The sequence below is a fragment of the Rhipicephalus microplus genome, chromosome 1 (genome assembly GCF_043290135.1).
Source record: "Rhipicephalus microplus isolate Deutch F79 chromosome 1, USDA_Rmic, whole genome shotgun sequence".
Classification (NCBI taxonomy): domain Eukaryota; kingdom Metazoa; phylum Arthropoda; class Arachnida; order Ixodida; family Ixodidae; genus Rhipicephalus; species Rhipicephalus microplus.
Genome location: NC_134700.1, coordinates 268,230,222 through 268,249,676, shown reverse-complemented (window position 1 = coordinate 268,249,676; position 19,455 = coordinate 268,230,222). Strand labels below are relative to the sequence as shown.

Here is a 19,455-nt window from a genome sequence, read left to right as displayed (position 1 = left end):
TCATTGTAAGTTGTCGCTGATTCCACAAACACAAAGATAGGAACAAAAGAAGTAAACTGTAACAGGCAGCCATGCAATCCTTTTTGGAACGCAAATTTCAAGTGTCATGGCAGCATGCTACTGAACGTTTCGTGTGCGTAGAAGTACTCCCCAACAATTCAGTGTTCTTACAAGCCGTGGAAGTATTTTGCATCTTTACACGTGTTTTACGCAAAGAAAAGGGGAAATTCAATTTAGCACTACGGTAAAAAGGCGCGAAAGCACCGCCTCACTTTATATATATATATATATATATATATATATATATATATATATATATATATATATATATATATATTGTAATGATATTAAATAGTGGGGCTCAGGCAAGGGCGCAGGCAGGGTTACGGAAGCGGAGGAAGAGGAAGCAGAATAAGAACAGCCGGCCTGCAGCAAAGGCGTTGTCTCTTATTTCTCGTCGTTACAATGGCGCAGTCGACGAAGAAAACGGCTTACGTCTCGGTTTCGTCATCCACAACGCCCGCCGACGTGCAGCCGCGGTAAGCGTCGCTTGAGGACGGCGTCAAGCCCTCCTCGGCAGCTGTTTACTGACACCACCGTTCGGGGACGGCGTCAAGGCCTCCTCGGCGGCTCCAGCACCCGTTACCGGTACCAGTTCACCATAAGGAACGCCGTCACGCTTCTTCGCTGATGGAACCCGCAAGGCGTCCGTCGCGGCCAGCATCGATCCCAGTACCGACGGATGGCGTCCAAGCCTCCGTTGTGGTTCCGGGAAACTTGTCCTGGGACGCGACACGTCGCGGCAACCATGCGCACGGGCCTCTCTCACCTAGGGATGGCGTACATGCCTCCTCCATACCTGGCAACCTGTCGGCGCTTCAAGCACCCACCGTGTACGGCGTCGAGGCCTACCCGGCGGCGCAAGACCGCTTCATCTACGCCACAGTACCAGGTCACAACTCATCACATGGGTTCCGCTTGCCTGGGAACGTCATTGACGCTTCCAGCGCCCTGGAACCCATGTCCACGATTCCTACCACAGCTGGATTTCCAAGGGACGCCGTCCACGCGTCCTTGGTCAGCAATTGTACCACCTCGAGTACCGCAGTCACTGTATCCTCCGCAGAGGCGGGCCTTGGCTCTTCGTGCGGATCGCACGACAGCGCAGCGGAGCTGCAGCATACCATCGCGCAACTCCGCGTCACGACCAACGCCCTCATAGCGTCGAGCTCCCAGCTACGTCCTGCCATCTTGCCAACATTGTGCGCACTCAATGCCATGTTGGCTGCGGCCGCCTCACAAAACTTCGAGGTAAGCTCGCCCGAGAACCGTCGCAATCTCGGACGTTCTCTCACGGAGGTATCAGAGCAAGTGAACTGCTTGGCGTGGGCACATTTCGGAGTTTTGCCCGCAGTCCCGCCATCGCCGATTTCCTTCGAGCTACCGGAGTTTCGCGGCTTCCAGGACGATGCCAAGGAATGGGTGGCAACCGTCAACGCTGTCGGAGATCACGCAGCGTGGACGGACCAAAAGAAGTGGGGCATGGCCATAGACCGCCTTCGGAATGCTGCCGCGGCTTGGCATCGATACGAAGGCGTGCGGCAGACGTCCTGGGTGGACTGGAGTGACAAGCTCATAGCTGCTTTTGGACGGAGTCACCATCACCTCTCCACGACCACCCAGTCTTACGCGACCGCTACCGAGAATAGATCCCAGAAGGAGACCACCCTCGCGGCTTCAGCTGTATTTTGCAGCTTCCCGACAGCCAATTTAACCACCTACCCTGGGACGAACAACCCTACAGTGCTGACCCTCACTTCGAAGCGACATCTCCTGATATCACGTCAGTCTGTGGCCGAGTGTGCGGACGTCTGCCACACGCTAAGCGCCGCTTCCTTCAAAGTCACTGTCAGCAAAGACCTACCAGAGAAGGTAATACTTCCGGTTAGTGACAGGTCATCTGACAATGAAGGCTCTACTGCACGTGAAACTATAGGAATAAGCAGCTTGAGCATGAGTCCGACAAAGGCAGTGCTGCAAGAGCACGCGTTGCCTCTCAAGCTGCAACCTGAACTCGGCTCTCAGATGACTACAAAGACACCCCGACGCCCCTTGCCACACCGCAAGCAACGCAGGCGTCGACGCTCAGTGCAGCAGGTGACGGTGCAGCGTGGACTATTTCCAGCATTTGTAACACGACTGCGACAGGATGCTCAAACCGACGAGATTAAACCAACGCGGCCACTTTGCAGGAGTCTGTATCTCCTGCTAGCGGCATCTTGTCCAAGTCAACAGCGTTGGCCCCATCGTGGACGACGCCTGCACCGACCATCACGTCACAGCCAGTGTCGTCCTCCGGAATCTCCTTCAACAAACTTCCATGTGAAATATCAGCTTGGCCGAGCCCGGCCACCCCGGAATAGTCAATGCCGCCCACCGGAGACATTGTCGGTAGCCCACGAGGCTCGCAGTCGGGGCCGAGTGTAATGATATTAAATAGTGGGGCTCAGGCAAGGGCGCAGGCAGGGTTACGGAAGCGGAGGAAGAGGAAGCAGAATAAGAACAGCCGGCCTGCAGCAAAGGCGTTGTCTCTTATTTCTCGTCGTTACAATATATATATATATATATATATATATATATATATATATATATATATATATATATATATATATATATATATATATATATATATATATATATATATATATATATATATATAGTTATAAACTTCGAGAATAGTGCAGTATAAGAAACAAAACAATAAAATATTTATTTAATCCTAACAGTTTCAGCTGGTGGACCAGCCGAAACTGTTAGGATTAAATAAATATTTTACTGTTGTGTTTATTATACTGCACTATTCTCGAAGTTTATAACTTTTATTATGGTAGCCAGAAGAATCTCTGATCATATATATATAAATATATTGTAACGCGGACTGGAAGAGCGAGGAAGAAGAAGAGATCGGACGCTCTCGAGAAATGGTGATTCGGCAGTGACGGTTGAGCGCTGACATCTTTTTCAGCGTAAATAAACCCATCACATCCGTAACAGCTTTGGTGGAGCGGTGCTGGGTGACTTGCCATCCTGGACCCCGCAGCAGAAGTTCTTCGAAGAAACAGACGCTTAGCTGGCCTACCCCCGGACAACATCAGCATGAACGACGACACAGCAATCCCATTGACGCACTACGCTGCTGCATCCGCCGGTGCCACCGACACGGCACAAGGTGGCCGTCGACCTCGACAACCAGACTACTGGGCACCCGAGCCACGAATTTTCTCAGGTAAAACTGACGAAGACGTGGACGCCTGGCTAAAACACTTCGACAGAGTGAGCCGCTACTACGAATGGGGCGCACCGGCGAAGCTCGTGAACGTAGTATTCTTCCTTGCCGGGACAACCTTGCTTTGGTTTGAGAACCATGAACATGTCCTCCCCACTTGGGATATATTTGTTAAGGAACTGAAGGCCTGCTTTGGGGACACGAGCTCCATGAAAAAGAAAGCTGAGCAAACTCTGTCACGTAGGGCTCAGTTGCCCGGCGAGACGTGCACAACCTACATTGAAGAAGTATTGAAGCTTTGCGGGATTGTCAACGCAAATATGTCTGATGAAGACAAAGTCGGTCATTTGTTAAAAGGCATCGCCGAGGACGTGTACAATTTTTTGATAACAAAAGAAAACTTGAACACTCCTTCGATTTTCAGGCAGCAGTGTCGCGCATTCGAGGCGTTAAAGACCCGGAGAATTCTACCCAAGTTCGGGCGCTTGGACAATGTTCCCACTGTCGCAAGTATGGACGTCGCCACCTGCGAAGACATTCCCTTCCTCGTACGTCGGGTAGTTCGAGAAGAGGTCGTACGACTTCAAGCAGGTGACTTTCACCACCAATGCTCGTTCGCCGCGTGCCCCGAACCACCTCCCTACTGGATGCGAGAGCGCCACGTCGAAAACCGACCACGCACAGAAACTGCAGATTTTACCCCGCGGCTTCCGTTTTCCCCGACGGGTCGTGGCCACCACCGGATGTCATCATCTCGACGTGCCGCTGCGGACCTCCGACCGTCGTCAACCAGACCTCTACCAGAAGATTACTATGCGTCATCACAAAATGTTCCTGCGGAGCACGACCCGTCTCCGCGTACTTCTGCCACCTCTGCTCCTGCTAATGTAAGTCCCCGTTTGCTACACATGTGGTCTCCCAGGGCATATTTCGCGCTTCTGTCCCAGACGGCCGCCTGCACCGCCACGTTTTTCGACGTATCCGGCTCGTATGTACGAAACGCCTGTGCCGCCACGTTTTTCGACGCACCCGCCTCGTATGCACGAGACCTGGACCTCTCACCCGGCTGACCACCGTCCCTGACAGCAATGGCCTAACGAATTTCGCAGCGAGTCCCCCGCCTCCGAGCGAAGCCTGACGCCGCCTCCGACACGGTCCCGCCCGTCGTCGTCTCCGCGTCGTCGGTCACCTTCCCCGCATCGGCTGGGAAACTAACTGGTGCGACCGATGGAGGTGTGGTCGCGGGACGGTCAGTTTCGCCAATTCCTCCTTCTGCTGTGATGTTGATGAACAAAGTGCGTGTGTGTATAGACGGTGTAGGTACTCTTGCTCTTGTAAACACTGGTGCTGCTGTTTCGGTTATGAGCCTTCGTTTCAAACATCGTTTCTTGGGTCACAAAGTTATGTTCGCGTGGAAACGTAAAGAAACTTCTCGTGGAGTTGGAGGCGAAGCGTTATGCCCTGTTGGTATTTGTTCAGTTGTACTCACGATTGGTGGACAAAATTTCCGAGTTGAATTCACTGTACTGGCTCGCGCAACTCATGACGTCATTTTAGGGATAGACCTCCTTCATGAATGCGGCGCTACGCTTGACTGTGGAACTGGAGAGATTCTTCTACAAAGTACGTTACCCACTGCAATAGTTGACGATTTTCCGACTCTGCCCATCGATGCTCTTTCGTTGTCTGAAGATGTGACGATCCCTGGTCGGACAGCAGTGTTTGTACCCGTATGCTCTTCTCATGTCCGCTCAGGACCCTGCACTGGACTTGTGGAGCTTGATCATGCAAACGCCATCAAGAAGAATGTGCTGGTCCCACGGTCTGTCCTTACAGCCATCGACGGACATGCTTGCATGTGGGCGCTCAACGCAGCCTCGGAGCCTGTTGTTCTACCAGCCGGATTCAAACTGGGAACGTTCGAGGAGCAGGCCACAATTGACGTCAGAATGGTCTCAGAGTCTCCAGCCATCAGTCAGACTGCGCCCAACTACTCAGCCGAGATTAAACATATTGTTACGTGAAGGAGACTGACTCAGAGGGGTAGTCACCGATGTATTTACAGACGGTTAGGCGAGCAGCGCCAGCCACACAGATTAGCTCGTGCCAGTCTATCTGCTTCGTCTTCTTCAGCTCCATGCACTGGCACGTAGCATGACCCCCGGCGGCGGAGGCACCGTCCCGGTGCTTTAAAGGTCGTTATCTGACGCATTATTGTAGGGCTTGATCCGCGAGACGAGTACGATATCACTGGGCCGCATAGTAGATGATGATGGGCAGATGGGGCTGATCTCGTAGGTGACAGGTGTTACTTGACGCAATATACGATAGGGTCCCGTGTAATGAGACAGAAGTTTTTCGGATAGGCCCAGCCGACGATGAGGGGACCAGAGTAAAACGAGGGTACCGGGAGCGAAATGTACGTCTCTATTTTCCGCATCGTACCGACGGCATTGGTTGGTTTGCGACGCCATCAGCCGAGCGCGAGCGAGCTGACGGGCATGATCGGCTCGCGCAATCGCGTCGCGGGCATACTCGCTGGTGGACGAGGTGTGAGCTGAGATGACTGTGTCCAGTGGTAAAGTCAGCTCTCTTCCGTACAATAAGTAGAACGGCGAAAAGCCCGCTGTGTCGTGACGGGATGAATTATACGCGAAAGTTGCGTAGGGTAAGGCAAGGTCCCAGTCTCGGTGGTCGGGCGACACGTACATAGCGAGCATATTTGTTAAAGTGCGGTTAAATCGTTCCGTAAGGCCGTTTGTTTGAGGGTGGTAAGCGGTTGTCAGTGTGTGTTGCGTCGAACAAGAACGCAGAATGTCGGCGATGACTTGGGATAAAAATGTACGGCCACGGTCTGTGAGAAGCTGTCTCGGCGCACCGTGAATCAATATAACGTCCCGTAACAAGAAGTCAGCGACGTCGGTTGCACAGCTGGTCGGTAGAGCTCGCGTAATAGCGTAGCGTAGTCTGTGATAACGGCTATCCATTTGTTTCCCAATGTTGATGTGGGAAAAGGACCAAGCAGGTCTAACCCAACACGGTAAAATGGTTCCGCGGGTATGTCAATTGGTTGAAGATGGCCAGCGGGTAGCAGCGATGGTGTCTTACGACGTTGGCATAGGTCACATGTGGCGACGTATCGGCGTACCGAACGAGCAAGGCCAGGCCAGAAAAAACGGCGCCGGACGCGCTCGTACGTGCGGGATACGCCAAGGTGTCCAGCCGTGGGAGCGTCGTGAAGTTCGGTGAGAACACAGCGGCGCAAATGCTTAGGCACAACAATGAGAAGGTCGGGCCCGTCTAGTCGGAAATTGCGACGGTATAGCACACCCTTTTGAATGACAAAGTAGCGGACGGAAGCATCATTTGTGGAGGATTCTATACGGCTGATGATGTCAAGCAGCTCTGGATCACGCTTCTGTTCTTCCCCAATATTAAGGAAGTCGGACACTGACAAGATAGAGTTCTCCGTGGGCTCGTCAGTGTCCTCAGGATCGTCGACAGGGTACCGGGAGAGGCAATCGGCATCACGGTGTAGGTGGCCAGATTTGTAGACCACCGAATAGGAAAACTCTTGCAGGCGCAAAGCCCAGCGACCAAGGCGGCCTGATGGATCTTTCAGAGAGTTCAGCCAGCTGAGTGCGTGGTGGTCGGTAACTACCGAAAATGGGCGTCCGTATAGATAAGGTCGAAATTTCGCTACCGCCCATACAAGAGCCAAGCACTCACGCTCTGTTATCGAATAGTTACGTTCAGGGGCGGATAGGAGGCGGCTGGCATATGCAATAACGCAATCATGGCCATGTTGTTTCTGAGCCAGCACTGCACCAATGCCATGCCCACTTGCATCTGTACGGATTTCCGTAGGGGCAGCAGGGTTGAAGTGTGCCAGAATCGGAGGGGTAGTGAGAATAGCGACGAGAGTCGAGAACGCAGAAGCCTCTTCGGAGCCCCATGAAAACGGGACTTCTTTCCTGAGGAGCTGCGTAAGCGGCCTCGCTATGTGCGCAAAATTTTTCACGAAGCGTCGGAAGTAGGAGCATAGTCCGATAAAGCTGCGTACATCCTTCGCAGATCGTGGTACAGGAAAGTTTTTGACGGCGCTGATTTTTGCCGGGTCTGGTTGTACACCGTTGGCGTCTACTAAATGGCCAAGCACTGTGATTTGATGGCGTCCAAAGTGACATTTGGACGAGTTGAGCTGCAGGCCAGCGCGACGGAAGATTCCCAGGATGGCTGAGAGGCGCTCTATGTGAGTTTCAAACGTTGGTGAAAAGACGATGACGTCGTCCAAGTAGCACAAACATGTGGACCATTTGAATCCTCTGAGCAGGGAGTCCATCATTCGTTCGAAGGTGGCTGGAGCGTTACAAAGGCCGAAGGGCATGACCTTGAACTGATATAGGCCATCGGGGGTGATGAATGCCGTCTTTTCACGGTCCATTTCATCTACCTCTATCTGCCAGTAGCCGGAACGAAGGTCTATGGAGGAAAAATAGTGGGACCCATAGAGGCAATCAAGCGCATCATCTATTCGTGGCAGAGGGTAGACGTCTTTTTTGGTAATTTTGTTTAGGTGTCGATAATCCACACAGAAACGCCATGCACCGTCTTTCTTGCGGACTAGCACTACAGGAGAAGCCCAAGGACTGCAAGATGGCTCAATGATGTCCTTGGCGAGCATTTTGTCGACCTCACTTTGGATGATGTGACGCTCGGCCGCCGACACCCGATATGGGCGCCTATGAATAGGATGCTCATTACCAGTGTTTATGCGGTGGCTCATACCGGTAGCTTTCCCCAACGGACGGCCGCTGATGTCAAATACGTCGATGTAGGACAGCAGAACCCGGTGGAGCTCATCAGTCTGCTGCGGTGTTAAGCTGGAAGCGATCATCGAAGTAATAGCGCTGTCGGAGCAAGTGGCAGACTGATGTTGAGCGTGGGGTTCAGAAGGGGCGGCCATCGCGAAAACATCCAACGCATTGTCTTCTAAGGTGCAGAGCAACGCTAAAGAGATCCCTTGCGGCAAAACTTGAGGTGTCAAGCTGAAGTTGACAACTGGGAGGCACGTAGAATTTCCTGCGACGGACAGAATGGTGTGCGGTAATGTAATGCCACGGCTTATGAGAACATCGGTGATAGGGGTCAGAACATAGTCACCGTCGGGAACTGGTGGTATTGAGACGAGCTCTATGTAGGTCAGTGTCTGTGGAGGGAGGCGCGCGTGTCCCGTTGTGCAGAGGCGACTCGGCCGTTGTGTAAGAGGTTCTGTTGCGGGCAAGTGTAGACGGAGCGTACTGGTCGAACAGTCTATGAGGGCAGAATGCGCGGATAGGAAGTCGAGGCCTAAGATTACGTCGTGGGGGCATTTATCAAGGACGGTGAAGAGAACAACTGTGTGTCGATCCGCAATGCTCACACGAGCGGAGCACATTCCAACGATCGATGCTATGCCACCATCCGCAACACGGACGAACTGGGTGGTCGCAGGTGTGAGAACCTTCTTGAGCTTGCGGCGAAAATCACTCGTCATCACGGAAAGTTGGGCGCCGGTGTCGACAAGAGCAGTGACATGTAGGCCGTCTACTTGTACGTCTATGAGGTTCCGTTTTGTCGGTATCGTCAAAAGAGGATTTTCGGTCAGTCCGAGCGATGCAGCTTCGTCTTCTTCAGCTCCATGCACTGGCACGTAGCAATATGATCAATAAGTCGTTGCCTTCTTCCGAGCAGAATGTCCTTGAGGAGGTACTCACACGCTACGCGGGAGTCTTTGATTTCGCTCAAAACAAGCGTTGTTCCATGTTGCCCGAATCCCGTATGCACCACCGCATCAACACGGGAGATGCTACACCGATACGCCAGAAACCCTATCGCGTATCCCCGTCAGAGAGGCAAGTGATCGCCGATCAGGTCAACGACATGCTGCAGAAAGGCGTTATTCAAGAGTCAAGCAGTCCCTGGGCAGCTCCTGTTATATTGGTAAAAAAGATAGACGACTCTTGGCGATTTTGTGTAGACTACCGCCGTCTCAACGCCGTCACAAAGAAGGACGTGTATCTGCTACCACGAATCGACGATGCTGTTGATTGTCTGCACTCGGCCGCATACTTTTCGTCCGTCGACCTAAGGTCTGGATACTGGCAAATACCAATGCATCCGTCTGACAAAGAGAAGACTGCTTTTGTCACGCCTGATGGGTTATTTGAATTCAACGTTATGCCGTTTGGCTTATGCAATGCCCCAGCTACCTTCAAGCGATTCATGGACTCCATCCTTCGCGGCCTCAAATGGGAGATATGTATGTGTTATCTCGATGATGTAATTATTTTTGGCAAGACGTTCCACGAGCACAACCATCGGCTTAGCGTTGTTCTAGATTGCATCAAACAAGCTGGTCTCGTTTTAAACGCAAAGAAGTGTCATTTTGGTGAGCGTCAAGCCCTTGTGCTTGGATATCTAGCCGACAGGGACGGTATACGACCGGACCCGCGCAAAATCAGTGCTGTCCGAGACTTCAAGCAACCGACGTCTGTGAAGGATCTCCGTAGCTTCGTGGGCCTGTGTTCTTATTTTCGTCGGTTTATCAAAGACTTCGCCCATCTGGCTCATCCCCTGACAGAGTTGCTCCGCAAAAACGCCCCATTCCGATGGACCGTTGAGTGTGAGGCTGCTTTCGAGCAGCTGAAGTATTTGCTTACTTCCGGGCCCCTCTTGCGCCATTTCGACCCGGAGGCACTCACGGAACTGCATACAGATGCTAGTGGTATTGGTGTTGGTGCCGTGCTAGTTCAATATCACGACAGCCGCCAGCACGTCGTGGCGTACGCAAGTCGTACTTTGACTAAGGCGGAGAGGAATTATACGGTCACCGAACTGGAAAGTCTTGCAGTTGTTTTCGCCGTCCAAAAGTTCAGACCTTATTTGTACGGCCGGCAGTTCAAGATCGTCACAGATCATCATTCGCTTTGTTGGCTTGTCGGACTACGTGACCCAGCTGGTTGCTTGGCTCATTGGGCCTTACGGCTTCAAGAATATAATTATTCTGTGACCTACAAAAGCGGTCGATGTCACGCAGATGCCGACTGCTTATCTCGTCTTCCATCTCCGACTGTGGATGCTGATGATGATGATTTCGACAACTACCTGGCCGCAATCTCATCCAACTTCCCAAATTTGGACGTCTTCCGTCACGAGCAACAGCGTGACCCTTCGCTGAAACCAATGATTGATGTGGCTCGTAGCTCTAAACGCACCACGCCATTCGTGATTCATGACGCCCTACTATATCGCAGGAATTACTCCAGCCATGGCTCCACACTACTTCTAGTCGTGCCAGAATGCCTGCGTCTTGCGGTATTCCAAGCCATGCACGATGACATCACGTCTGGGCTCCTTGGATTTGCCCGAACGCTTCACCGTATCCGACAACGTTTTTACTGGCCTCGACTCTGGAAGACCACCAAGCACTACGTCGCAAGTTGTGATGTCTGCCAACGCCACAAACAACCTACCACACCATTGGCCGGCCCACTGCAGCCAGTTAAGCCACCGACATCACCATTCGAAAAAGCCGGCATAGATTTACTGGGCCCTTTCCCCAAGTCTACCACCGGTCGCCGCTGGATTATTGTGTGCGTAGATTACCTGACGCGGTATACTGAAACGATGGCGGTTGCTTCAGCCACATCATCTGATGTGCCATGGTTTCTTCTACACTCGATCATACTTCGTCACGGCCCCCCTCGTGTGGTGATAAGTGATCACGGCCGACAGTTTACCGCTGACGCTGTCGAAGAGTTGCTACGGCTTTGTGGGTGCAGTATCGCCATTCCACGCCATACCACCCTCAGACCAACGGCCTCACTGAGCGCACCAATCGTACCATCATCAACATGCTTTCAATGTACGTCGCAGCGGATCACAAGAACTGGGATGCCGTATTACCTTTTGTTACATACGCCTTTAATACCGCGAAACACGAAGTCACGGGTTATACGCCTTTCTTTCTTCTCTATGCTCGTCATCCCCAAAGTTTTCTTGACACCATACTTCCTCTTTCGACGAACGAAAACGCCAGTGTCGCGCAGACTTTGTGTCGCGCCGAAGAAGCTCGCCGACTTGCTCGGCTCCGAACTCTTTCCGCCCACGCTCGCGCGTAAGACCGTTACGACGCAAAACACCCGCCCGTGACTTTCGCTACAGGTGATCTGGTCTGGCTGTGGACGCCCGTTCGAAAGAAGGGACTTTGCCAGAAGTTTCTTTCTAAGTACTCAGGACCATTCGTCATTACTCAGTGCCTAAGTGACATCACTTACGCTGTTGCGAAAGTGACAGCTCAGAACCGGCGTTCGCGCAAGACGCAAATTGTGCACATTGCCCGATTGAAGCCCTACAACAACCGATCGCTTCTACTCGCTCGGTGAGCTTCGTCTGGCCCGGAGGGAAATGTAACGCGGACTGGAAGAGCGAGGAAGAAGAAGAGATCGGACGCTCTCGAGAAATGGTGATTCGGCAGTGACGGTAGAGCGCTGACATCTTTTTCAGTGTAAATAAACCCATCACATCCGTAACAATATATATATATATATATATATATATATATATATATATATATATATATATATATATATATAAGGGAAAGAAGTGCGTTTACACTTAAGGGCTCGTTTTTCCGTCTTTTGACACCACAATATTAATAAAATCTAACAGACAATAATGCCAAGGAAAGTATAGGGGAGGTTATTGAATAATAACCTCCCCTATACTTTCTTTGGCCCTATTGTCTGTTAGATTTCATTATATATATATATATATATATATATATATATATATATATATATATATATATATATATATATATATATATATATATATATATATATACGCTACTGTCCAGCATCCAGAAGGAGCCTTGAGAGTGAAAAGTGAAAAAGAAATCAAGAAAGCAAGATGGCGGGGGGGGGGGGGGGGGTCAAGTAAAAACTTCGAGGCAAGAATGTGGTGACTGTTGCGTCTAAGAAAACCTTCTTACTTTCCAATGGTAAAAGATGGGCCACGCTAGCCCTTACTAATCTTCATGCGACCACCGGGCGTTCTTTCAAGGACTGTGCGCTGTCACTTCGGATTATGTTAACCCCGTTAGTCGGTCCCTTTCCACTACAAAGAAGCGAATACCCGTGCCGTAACACCTATGGCGGTCTCGTCTATAGCCACCACAGCAGAGCGTATATTTTGCCGATACGGGCACATTGAATGCGGTCGGATCTTTACGTATAATTTTCGGAACTGAGAAATCCTGTAAATGTTAGTATTACAGGCGTCCATAACAAGTTGAGCGCTTCCACAATATTTCATCGGGTATATATCATTCTCGTGAATCGTTTTCGGTGGTATTGTGCGCGTCAACTGGTATATTTTCACTACCGCACATATTGGGAGCCAGTTCGAATTGCCCTCTACTTAGTAGCCCTGGTTATAATTTGACATTCTACCCACCATGCAAGGGAAAACAGCGTGCCATTGTTTATTATTAACAAAGCCACAGCTGCGCACCACCTGCGTGTAACATCACCTAGCTTCGCATAGCTCGGGTAGCCAACCGGATGTCTTTCTGGTTAACCTCCCTGCCACCTCCTTTTTGTTGCTTCCTTCCAGCTTCACATGCATCGAGGAAGCAGTTGCCGCCAAGCCACTTCCACAAACGAAGACAATCTTGCAGTGGCCGCACCAAGCTCGCAAAGAGTGACTCGCTCGCTGGATTTCGTGCCGACCGGTTGTGCCCTCGCGATTTCCGACGTCAGCGTAGCTCTGGCCGACTGGGCTGGCCCTACGTCATCTCCTGACGCCGATCTTCGAGGACAGCGTAGCTCTGACCTGCTGGACTTGCTCTACGCCATCTCCTGGCGCCGACGAGAGCTCTCGCCAGTGGTGCTCCGTCCTGCGACTCCTGCAACCGTGTCCATTTTTCCTGTCTTCTCCTTACTTCTGTCGTTCGCTGTCCCTGCGCCTGGTTCTCTCCTTCCTCTTTCTCTATCTCTTTATCTTTTAATCCTATCCTTTTATTCCCTTCTCTACCCCCATCCCTCGTGAGCTACTGTTGAGGTGTCCTCCCCCTGACAGGCAATTACGGGACTCACTTTTCTCTTCTTTTCATTTAAAATCACTTCCCCTCTCGCAAAGAGTGGCACGAACCGAGTATGAGCGACGACAATTCCGTGCTTCTATCGAGGGTGGCACAGCCAACTTTGCACGTTAGTTCTGACGCTGGAGATTGTACACTCTTGCAGGGTCTTTGACAGGTTGTGGTACGACTCTATTTCCTCTACGCTAAATAAATACCTAGCATTAGCTCATAAGGTCACAAGTGCCTAAGATCAACCAGAATTGCTGTTTCTCAAGCTTTATTTTACGCTGATAGAGCAAACTTCTCCCATATTTTTTTATGTGCGTCAGTCATGTACTGTTCTGAACCACACGTCGGGTTTCACCCCTTACGTGATCTTCCACACAAGATTTTTGCCTTAAGAATATATCTGCTTGCGCAGGAGATCTTCGGTTGCTGACAAACTACAGCGTGGCCGTGGAGCCTGACTTCTCGAGTGACTCGGACGCAAATGCCATACTGTATGGTTCGGGACAGATTCCGGCTGACACTGCCGGCGAAGAAGACCGGCGCTTCCAGATGGTCACCTCCGAGCACACACTCATGACCACCAAGGGATGTGAGTACTACGCCTAAATGAGGCGCTTTTTTTTTTCTCAAAGAGCCAAATGCAGAAACCGAAACTAGGCTAAATTTCTGTGGAACGTAAAGCATGGCTAAGTATCTTCAATTTCCAGAACAGTTAAAATCTAAATGGGGCTATTCTTTATGGCAACATGAGCTCAAAAAGACGGTTTCTAATCAAAAATGAGCCAGCTACTCCAACTGGTTCAAAGAAAGTGAGCCACATTACCAGCACTGTGCCAACAAACATGATCGAAACTACCAACATGATTCCACCTAAAATGTTTTATTTGTGTCATAGTTGCTTTGTTATCGAGTTAACATTCCACAATTACGTTTTCTAGAGCGAGTTGGCATTTACGAAAGGACATTTTGTTGAATAACCAAACTGGATTGTAAAGAGTAAGAAGCTGACTTTTCTTCTTCTTTTTGCATCTTAGTGATTCTTTTCGACTTTAGCACATTATCTTATTCTCCGTTCACTGCAACACGACATATTTGAAATAAAATAGGCATGAAACAGAGATAGTGGGCGTCTATCTATTCCCCGAACAAGAAGAAGTGGTGAGAAATTGCGTGGCGTAAAACTGACTGGAACACTTTTCAAGGCTTTCAATAGATGCCAGGAACAAGAAAACACTGATGACAGTAGAATAGTGCGCCTGTCGCCACGAAAGACCACTCGCTCTTCAAATGTAGTAATCGCCATTACGCCTACGCGTCGAAGCACTTCACCGCCGGAAACACAAGTATGATGCCAATTCTATGGCAAAATATTGCTATACCGCACATTCGATCGTTTCACACCTATTTTACGAGCTGATTCTTGTCCAAATGAAATGTTTGAACCTATATGAGCCAAATACAAACTTTACTCCGCTATACTGACGGCATTTGGCTATCTTGATTTAAGCCACAATATAGAATTGGGGTATTCATGGAAGAAGAACGTACTGGAAAAAAGTTGTTTGAGCAGGCTCAACCATATTGTCAGTAGAAAAAAAGAGCGTTTTTCTCAGTCTCAGTTAAAGTGCATTGGACTCGTTTAGAAGAAAAAGAACACCTCTAATTAGTGTGTCTTTATGGGCTTCTGAAGGGGTCTGTGTTGAATTTCAATAGTAGATCCAGATCCAACTTTTTGTGCGCTAAGCGGAGCAATCACTCACTAATGGCAGATTGAGAGCGGGGATTGTGTGTTCCAAAGGCAGGTTGAAAGCAACCACAGATTGCGGATTGCTCTCGTCGGAGCGAGAATTCTCGCTGCGCCGAAATCGGTGGTTTTGACCGGAAGTTCCCGTTACGTATCCTGTGCACCTCCTTTCACCCCGTCACGGCCCGACGTTCACAGTCGAGGGTGGCCATGGGCGACCAGGAAAACATTACACGCCCCCTCGCCCCCCCCCCCCCTAGATTTCCGTGTATCAGCTGCTCCTCTCGAGGCGCACGCGTTTCAATCGTAGATTCAGCGAAAGCATTCCCGCTGGTATCTGCGCACGTTCCGTTCGTGATTCAGCGGTGGTTGTCGACCATTTATTAAAGAGGTCGTGAAACTGCCGCTTTACAACGACAATGCAGCACCATCGGCAGCTACATGCGCTAACTGTGTCATCAGCCCGAGTGGACCTGCATATACGCTTTGCTTATCGAGGAACGCGAAACCCTATGGCATATCGAGCACGCGCAAGATGCGCTCATCAACGTCTGCCATAAGTTATCCGCGTCCCACAAGGACGCTGCTTAATATGACGTCAGAGTTTAAGTTAGCGCCAATTGCGTATGACAAAGACGCTGATGAGTGTCACAGTTGCACGCACTCGCAAGTACTGAAGAGTTCCGCGTTCCTCGATAGGCCAAGCATTACTTATGATGACGTCACCTAGTTAGTGCTTGTGTGCGCCGGTGGCTTCACATTGTCACTTTACAGCGATCATTTCACGAGCTCTTAACCACTAAAGGGTTACAGAGAGGTGATTGGGTTGAAGCCTTATTGGCCTCCCCCCTAACAGCAGTTGGTGGAACCCCTATTCTGGAGCTCCATTGGCAAGCAACGCCACTCGCGTCCGTTGAACCAGGGCCTATTGGGCCTTCAGGTCCTGACAGCCGAGCAGAGTGCGCCAGTTATCTATCGTGTAATTGGGGTTGGGGGAGGGGGGAAATCGATGGATTTGACCGGCATGCCTAGACTATGTGGAAGGTGTCAGCCACCTCTCTCCGCAGAACTGGCACGTGCCATCAAATGATGAATTGAAATGTTTTAGCACCGCCGGACACATGATTGATTGATTGATTGATTGATTGATTGATTGATTGATTGATTGATTGATTGATTGATTGATTGATTGATTGATTTGTGGGGTTTAACGTCCCAAAACCACCATATGATTAAGCACCGCCGGACACAGTACAGTATTTGTAAACAGTTTTAAAAGGAAGCGCTCATCAGTACAAGGGTCAGGATAGCGCCGGTGCTTCTCCTTGTAGTAATTGGTAATATTGCTACATGCATGTATACTGATATTCTAGGGGGCGACGCGCGTGTGTGCCTGACGAGGAAGACGAAGGGTTGTCTCCGCTCGATCGCTGGTGAACCGGGCACGCCATTACCGCTGGTTTGGAATATATCTAATCCCCAGCCTCGTCGTTACGGCGTCTGTTCTTTTCCGTAACATATTTGGTGGAGGTGGAACGTTCCCCGTCTTCACCACAAGGCTTCGCAGTGGCCGCACCATTCAGTCTCCGGCCATGGCTACCAATGACAACAGCCTCTCAGCGTCTCCATCTGTAGCTCCAGCCACTACATACCTGACGATGCCCACCCCCCGTGATCCAGGTACATTCTCCGCACAACCTGGGCTCGACGTCGACTACTGGCTCCGTATGTACGAGCGTGTTAGCCACACACACCGATGGGACCCTACCATGATGCTCGCCAACGTAATATTTTACTTGGACGGCACCCCACGGGTCTGGTTTGACGCCCATGAGACCGAGCTCACCAGCTGGGATACCTTCAAGGAGCGACTACGCGACATCTTTGGGGACCCGTCCGGTCGCCAAATGGAAGCGCGAAAAGAACTCGCCACTCGTGTGCAGTCGTCAACAGAGTCGTATGTCTCGTACATACAGGATGTGCTCGCGTTGTGCCGAAAAGTCGACGAGCAAATGACAGAGAGTGACAAGGTGGGCCACATACTTAAGGGCATCGCGGACGACGCCTTCAATTTGCTCGTCTACAATAACGTCACGACCGTAGATACGACTATCAAGGAATGCCGTCGCTTCGAAATGGCCAAAAGCCGCCGTGTTCTGTCTCAATTTACGCGGCTACCAAACACGGCTGTTACATCCACTTGCACCGATCTCGGTGCCGCACCACCCATGCAGGACAGCGTGACACGAATAGTTCGACGGGAGCTTGAGGCGTCAAGTCCGGCACCATTTCCTCCACATCCGCTCGATCATGGCGCCGCAGAAACGCCTCCGCCGGTCTCCGTTATTCAAGCAGTCGTGAGGCAGGAAATTGCAAAGTTTGGTTTTCCTGTGGCCTGCTCTGTGTCCCGACCCGTCTCCAGACCAATGACAACAAATGCACCACGCCATGACTTACATTTTATTCCGCGATCCCGCAATCCGGCGGAATGGAGAACTGCAGACGACAAGCCGATATGCTTCCGCTGCCACCGAGTTGGCCATATCTCCCGCTACTGCCGCAGCACTTGGACGCCCTCCAACTGGAGCCAATTTTCCTCTAATCGACCATACGAGGACTCCCGTCGGTATTCGCCCAGTCGTGTGTACCTTTCTTCCGACATCCCCAACAGCCGCTCCACTGCTCGTTCGCCGCCACCTCAACGTCGCCGTTCCCCATCGCCCCAACCACGCCACTATCCGTCGCCGGTCAACTGTGGATCCTCTCGGACGGAAAACTAGATCATGCAGCTCCGGGAGGTAGTGCTGCATCGCTTGCGAATGATCCAAATCCTCCATTGACGCTCCCCACTGATACGAACTTGATTAAGGTGTATGTGGACGGTATTTCCTTGACGGCGTTAGTCGATACCGGAGCTCAAGTGTCTATAATGAGTGCTCACCTGTGTCGCCTGCTCAAAAAAGTCCCCACGCCTGCTGCAACTAAAGCCCTCCGTGTCGCTGATGGTGGAACTGTGGCCATCACTGGAATGTGTACCGCTCGTGTTAGTATTGCCGGCCGCCATGTTCCCGTTTTATTTACGGTCCTTGAAAATTGCCCCCACGACCTAATCTTCGGCATGGACTTCCTATCGACGCATTCTGCCCTCATCGATTGTGCCGCCGGTACTCTCTGCCTAGAACTTCCTCTTCTCCCGGATTCTGACCCTGTACCCCCGAACAGCTTGTGCACCACTGACTTCTTCCGGATACCACCTAAAGCTCTCACATTCATCGAATTGGCAACACCCTCTCCCGTGCTTGACGGTGATTATATCGTGACGCCGATTACTGATGTTCTCCTGGCGCGTGACATTACTGTCCCACACTCTGTCGTAAGCATGGCCTCTAACCGAACATATTTACCTGTTATCAATTTTGGTTTCATAAAACAAGTGCTACCCCTAGGAATTTCAGTCGCCACACTAAGGCCCTTAATTGACGACCACGTCACCTGTTTTACGGCAGACGCATGTCCCGAGCACCCACATCACTCGCAGGATGTCACGTGCCTCGATGCGACCTTACGCTCCATGATCGCCCCGGACCTCAAACCTGAGAAGTCAACCGCGCTATGCCGCCTCCTGGCTTCATACCGCGACATATTCGACGTCGACCACCGTCCACTCGGCCAGACTTCACTCGTCAAGCACCGCATTAACACAGGTGATTCTCATCCCATTCATCGGCGACCATACCGGGTGTCTGCCACCGAGCGTAAAATAATTCAACAAGAAGTCACCAAGATGTTAGCCAAAGGAATTATTGAACCCTCTTCGAGCCCATGGGCATCCCCCGTTGTGCTCGTTAAAAAGAAAGATGGCACCTGGCGCTTCTGCGTGGATTACCGTCATCTGAATAGAATCACGAAAAAGGACGTTTACCCTTTACCCCGCATCGATGACGCTCTCGATTGTCTCCACGGCGCCCGATACTTTTCCACAATAGACCTACGTTCCGGATACTGGCAGATTGCTGTCGACGAAAAAGACCAAGAGAAGACTGCATTTGTAACTCCAGACGGCCTATATCAGTTCAAAGTTATGCCATTTGGGCTATGCAACGCCCCAGCCACGTTTGAGCGCATGATGGACTCTCTGCTACAAGGGTTCAAATGGTCAACATGTCTTTGTTATCTTGACGATGTCGTTGTATATTCCCCAACATTTGAGACCCACCTTCAGCGTTTGTCAGCTATTCTCGACATATTCCGCACTGCAGGCCTCCAATTGAACTCGTCGAAGTACCGCTT

The 19,455-nt window shown here is 50.9% G+C and overlaps 1 protein-coding gene across 2 annotated transcripts in view; it reads left to right on the top strand.

The window, feature by feature from the left end:
- Nucleotides 1–19,455, top strand: part of LOC119164805 (uncharacterized) — a 127,154-nt gene that overhangs the window by 91,406 nt on the left and 16,293 nt on the right. For both annotated transcript variants that reach the window (XM_075894287.1, XM_075894291.1), the window contains one exon: nucleotides 13,834–14,010. In XM_075894287.1, the coding sequence (XP_075750402.1) occupies nucleotides 13,834–14,010 (177 nt within the window). The remainder of the gene's footprint in view (nucleotides 1–13,833; nucleotides 14,011–19,455) is intronic.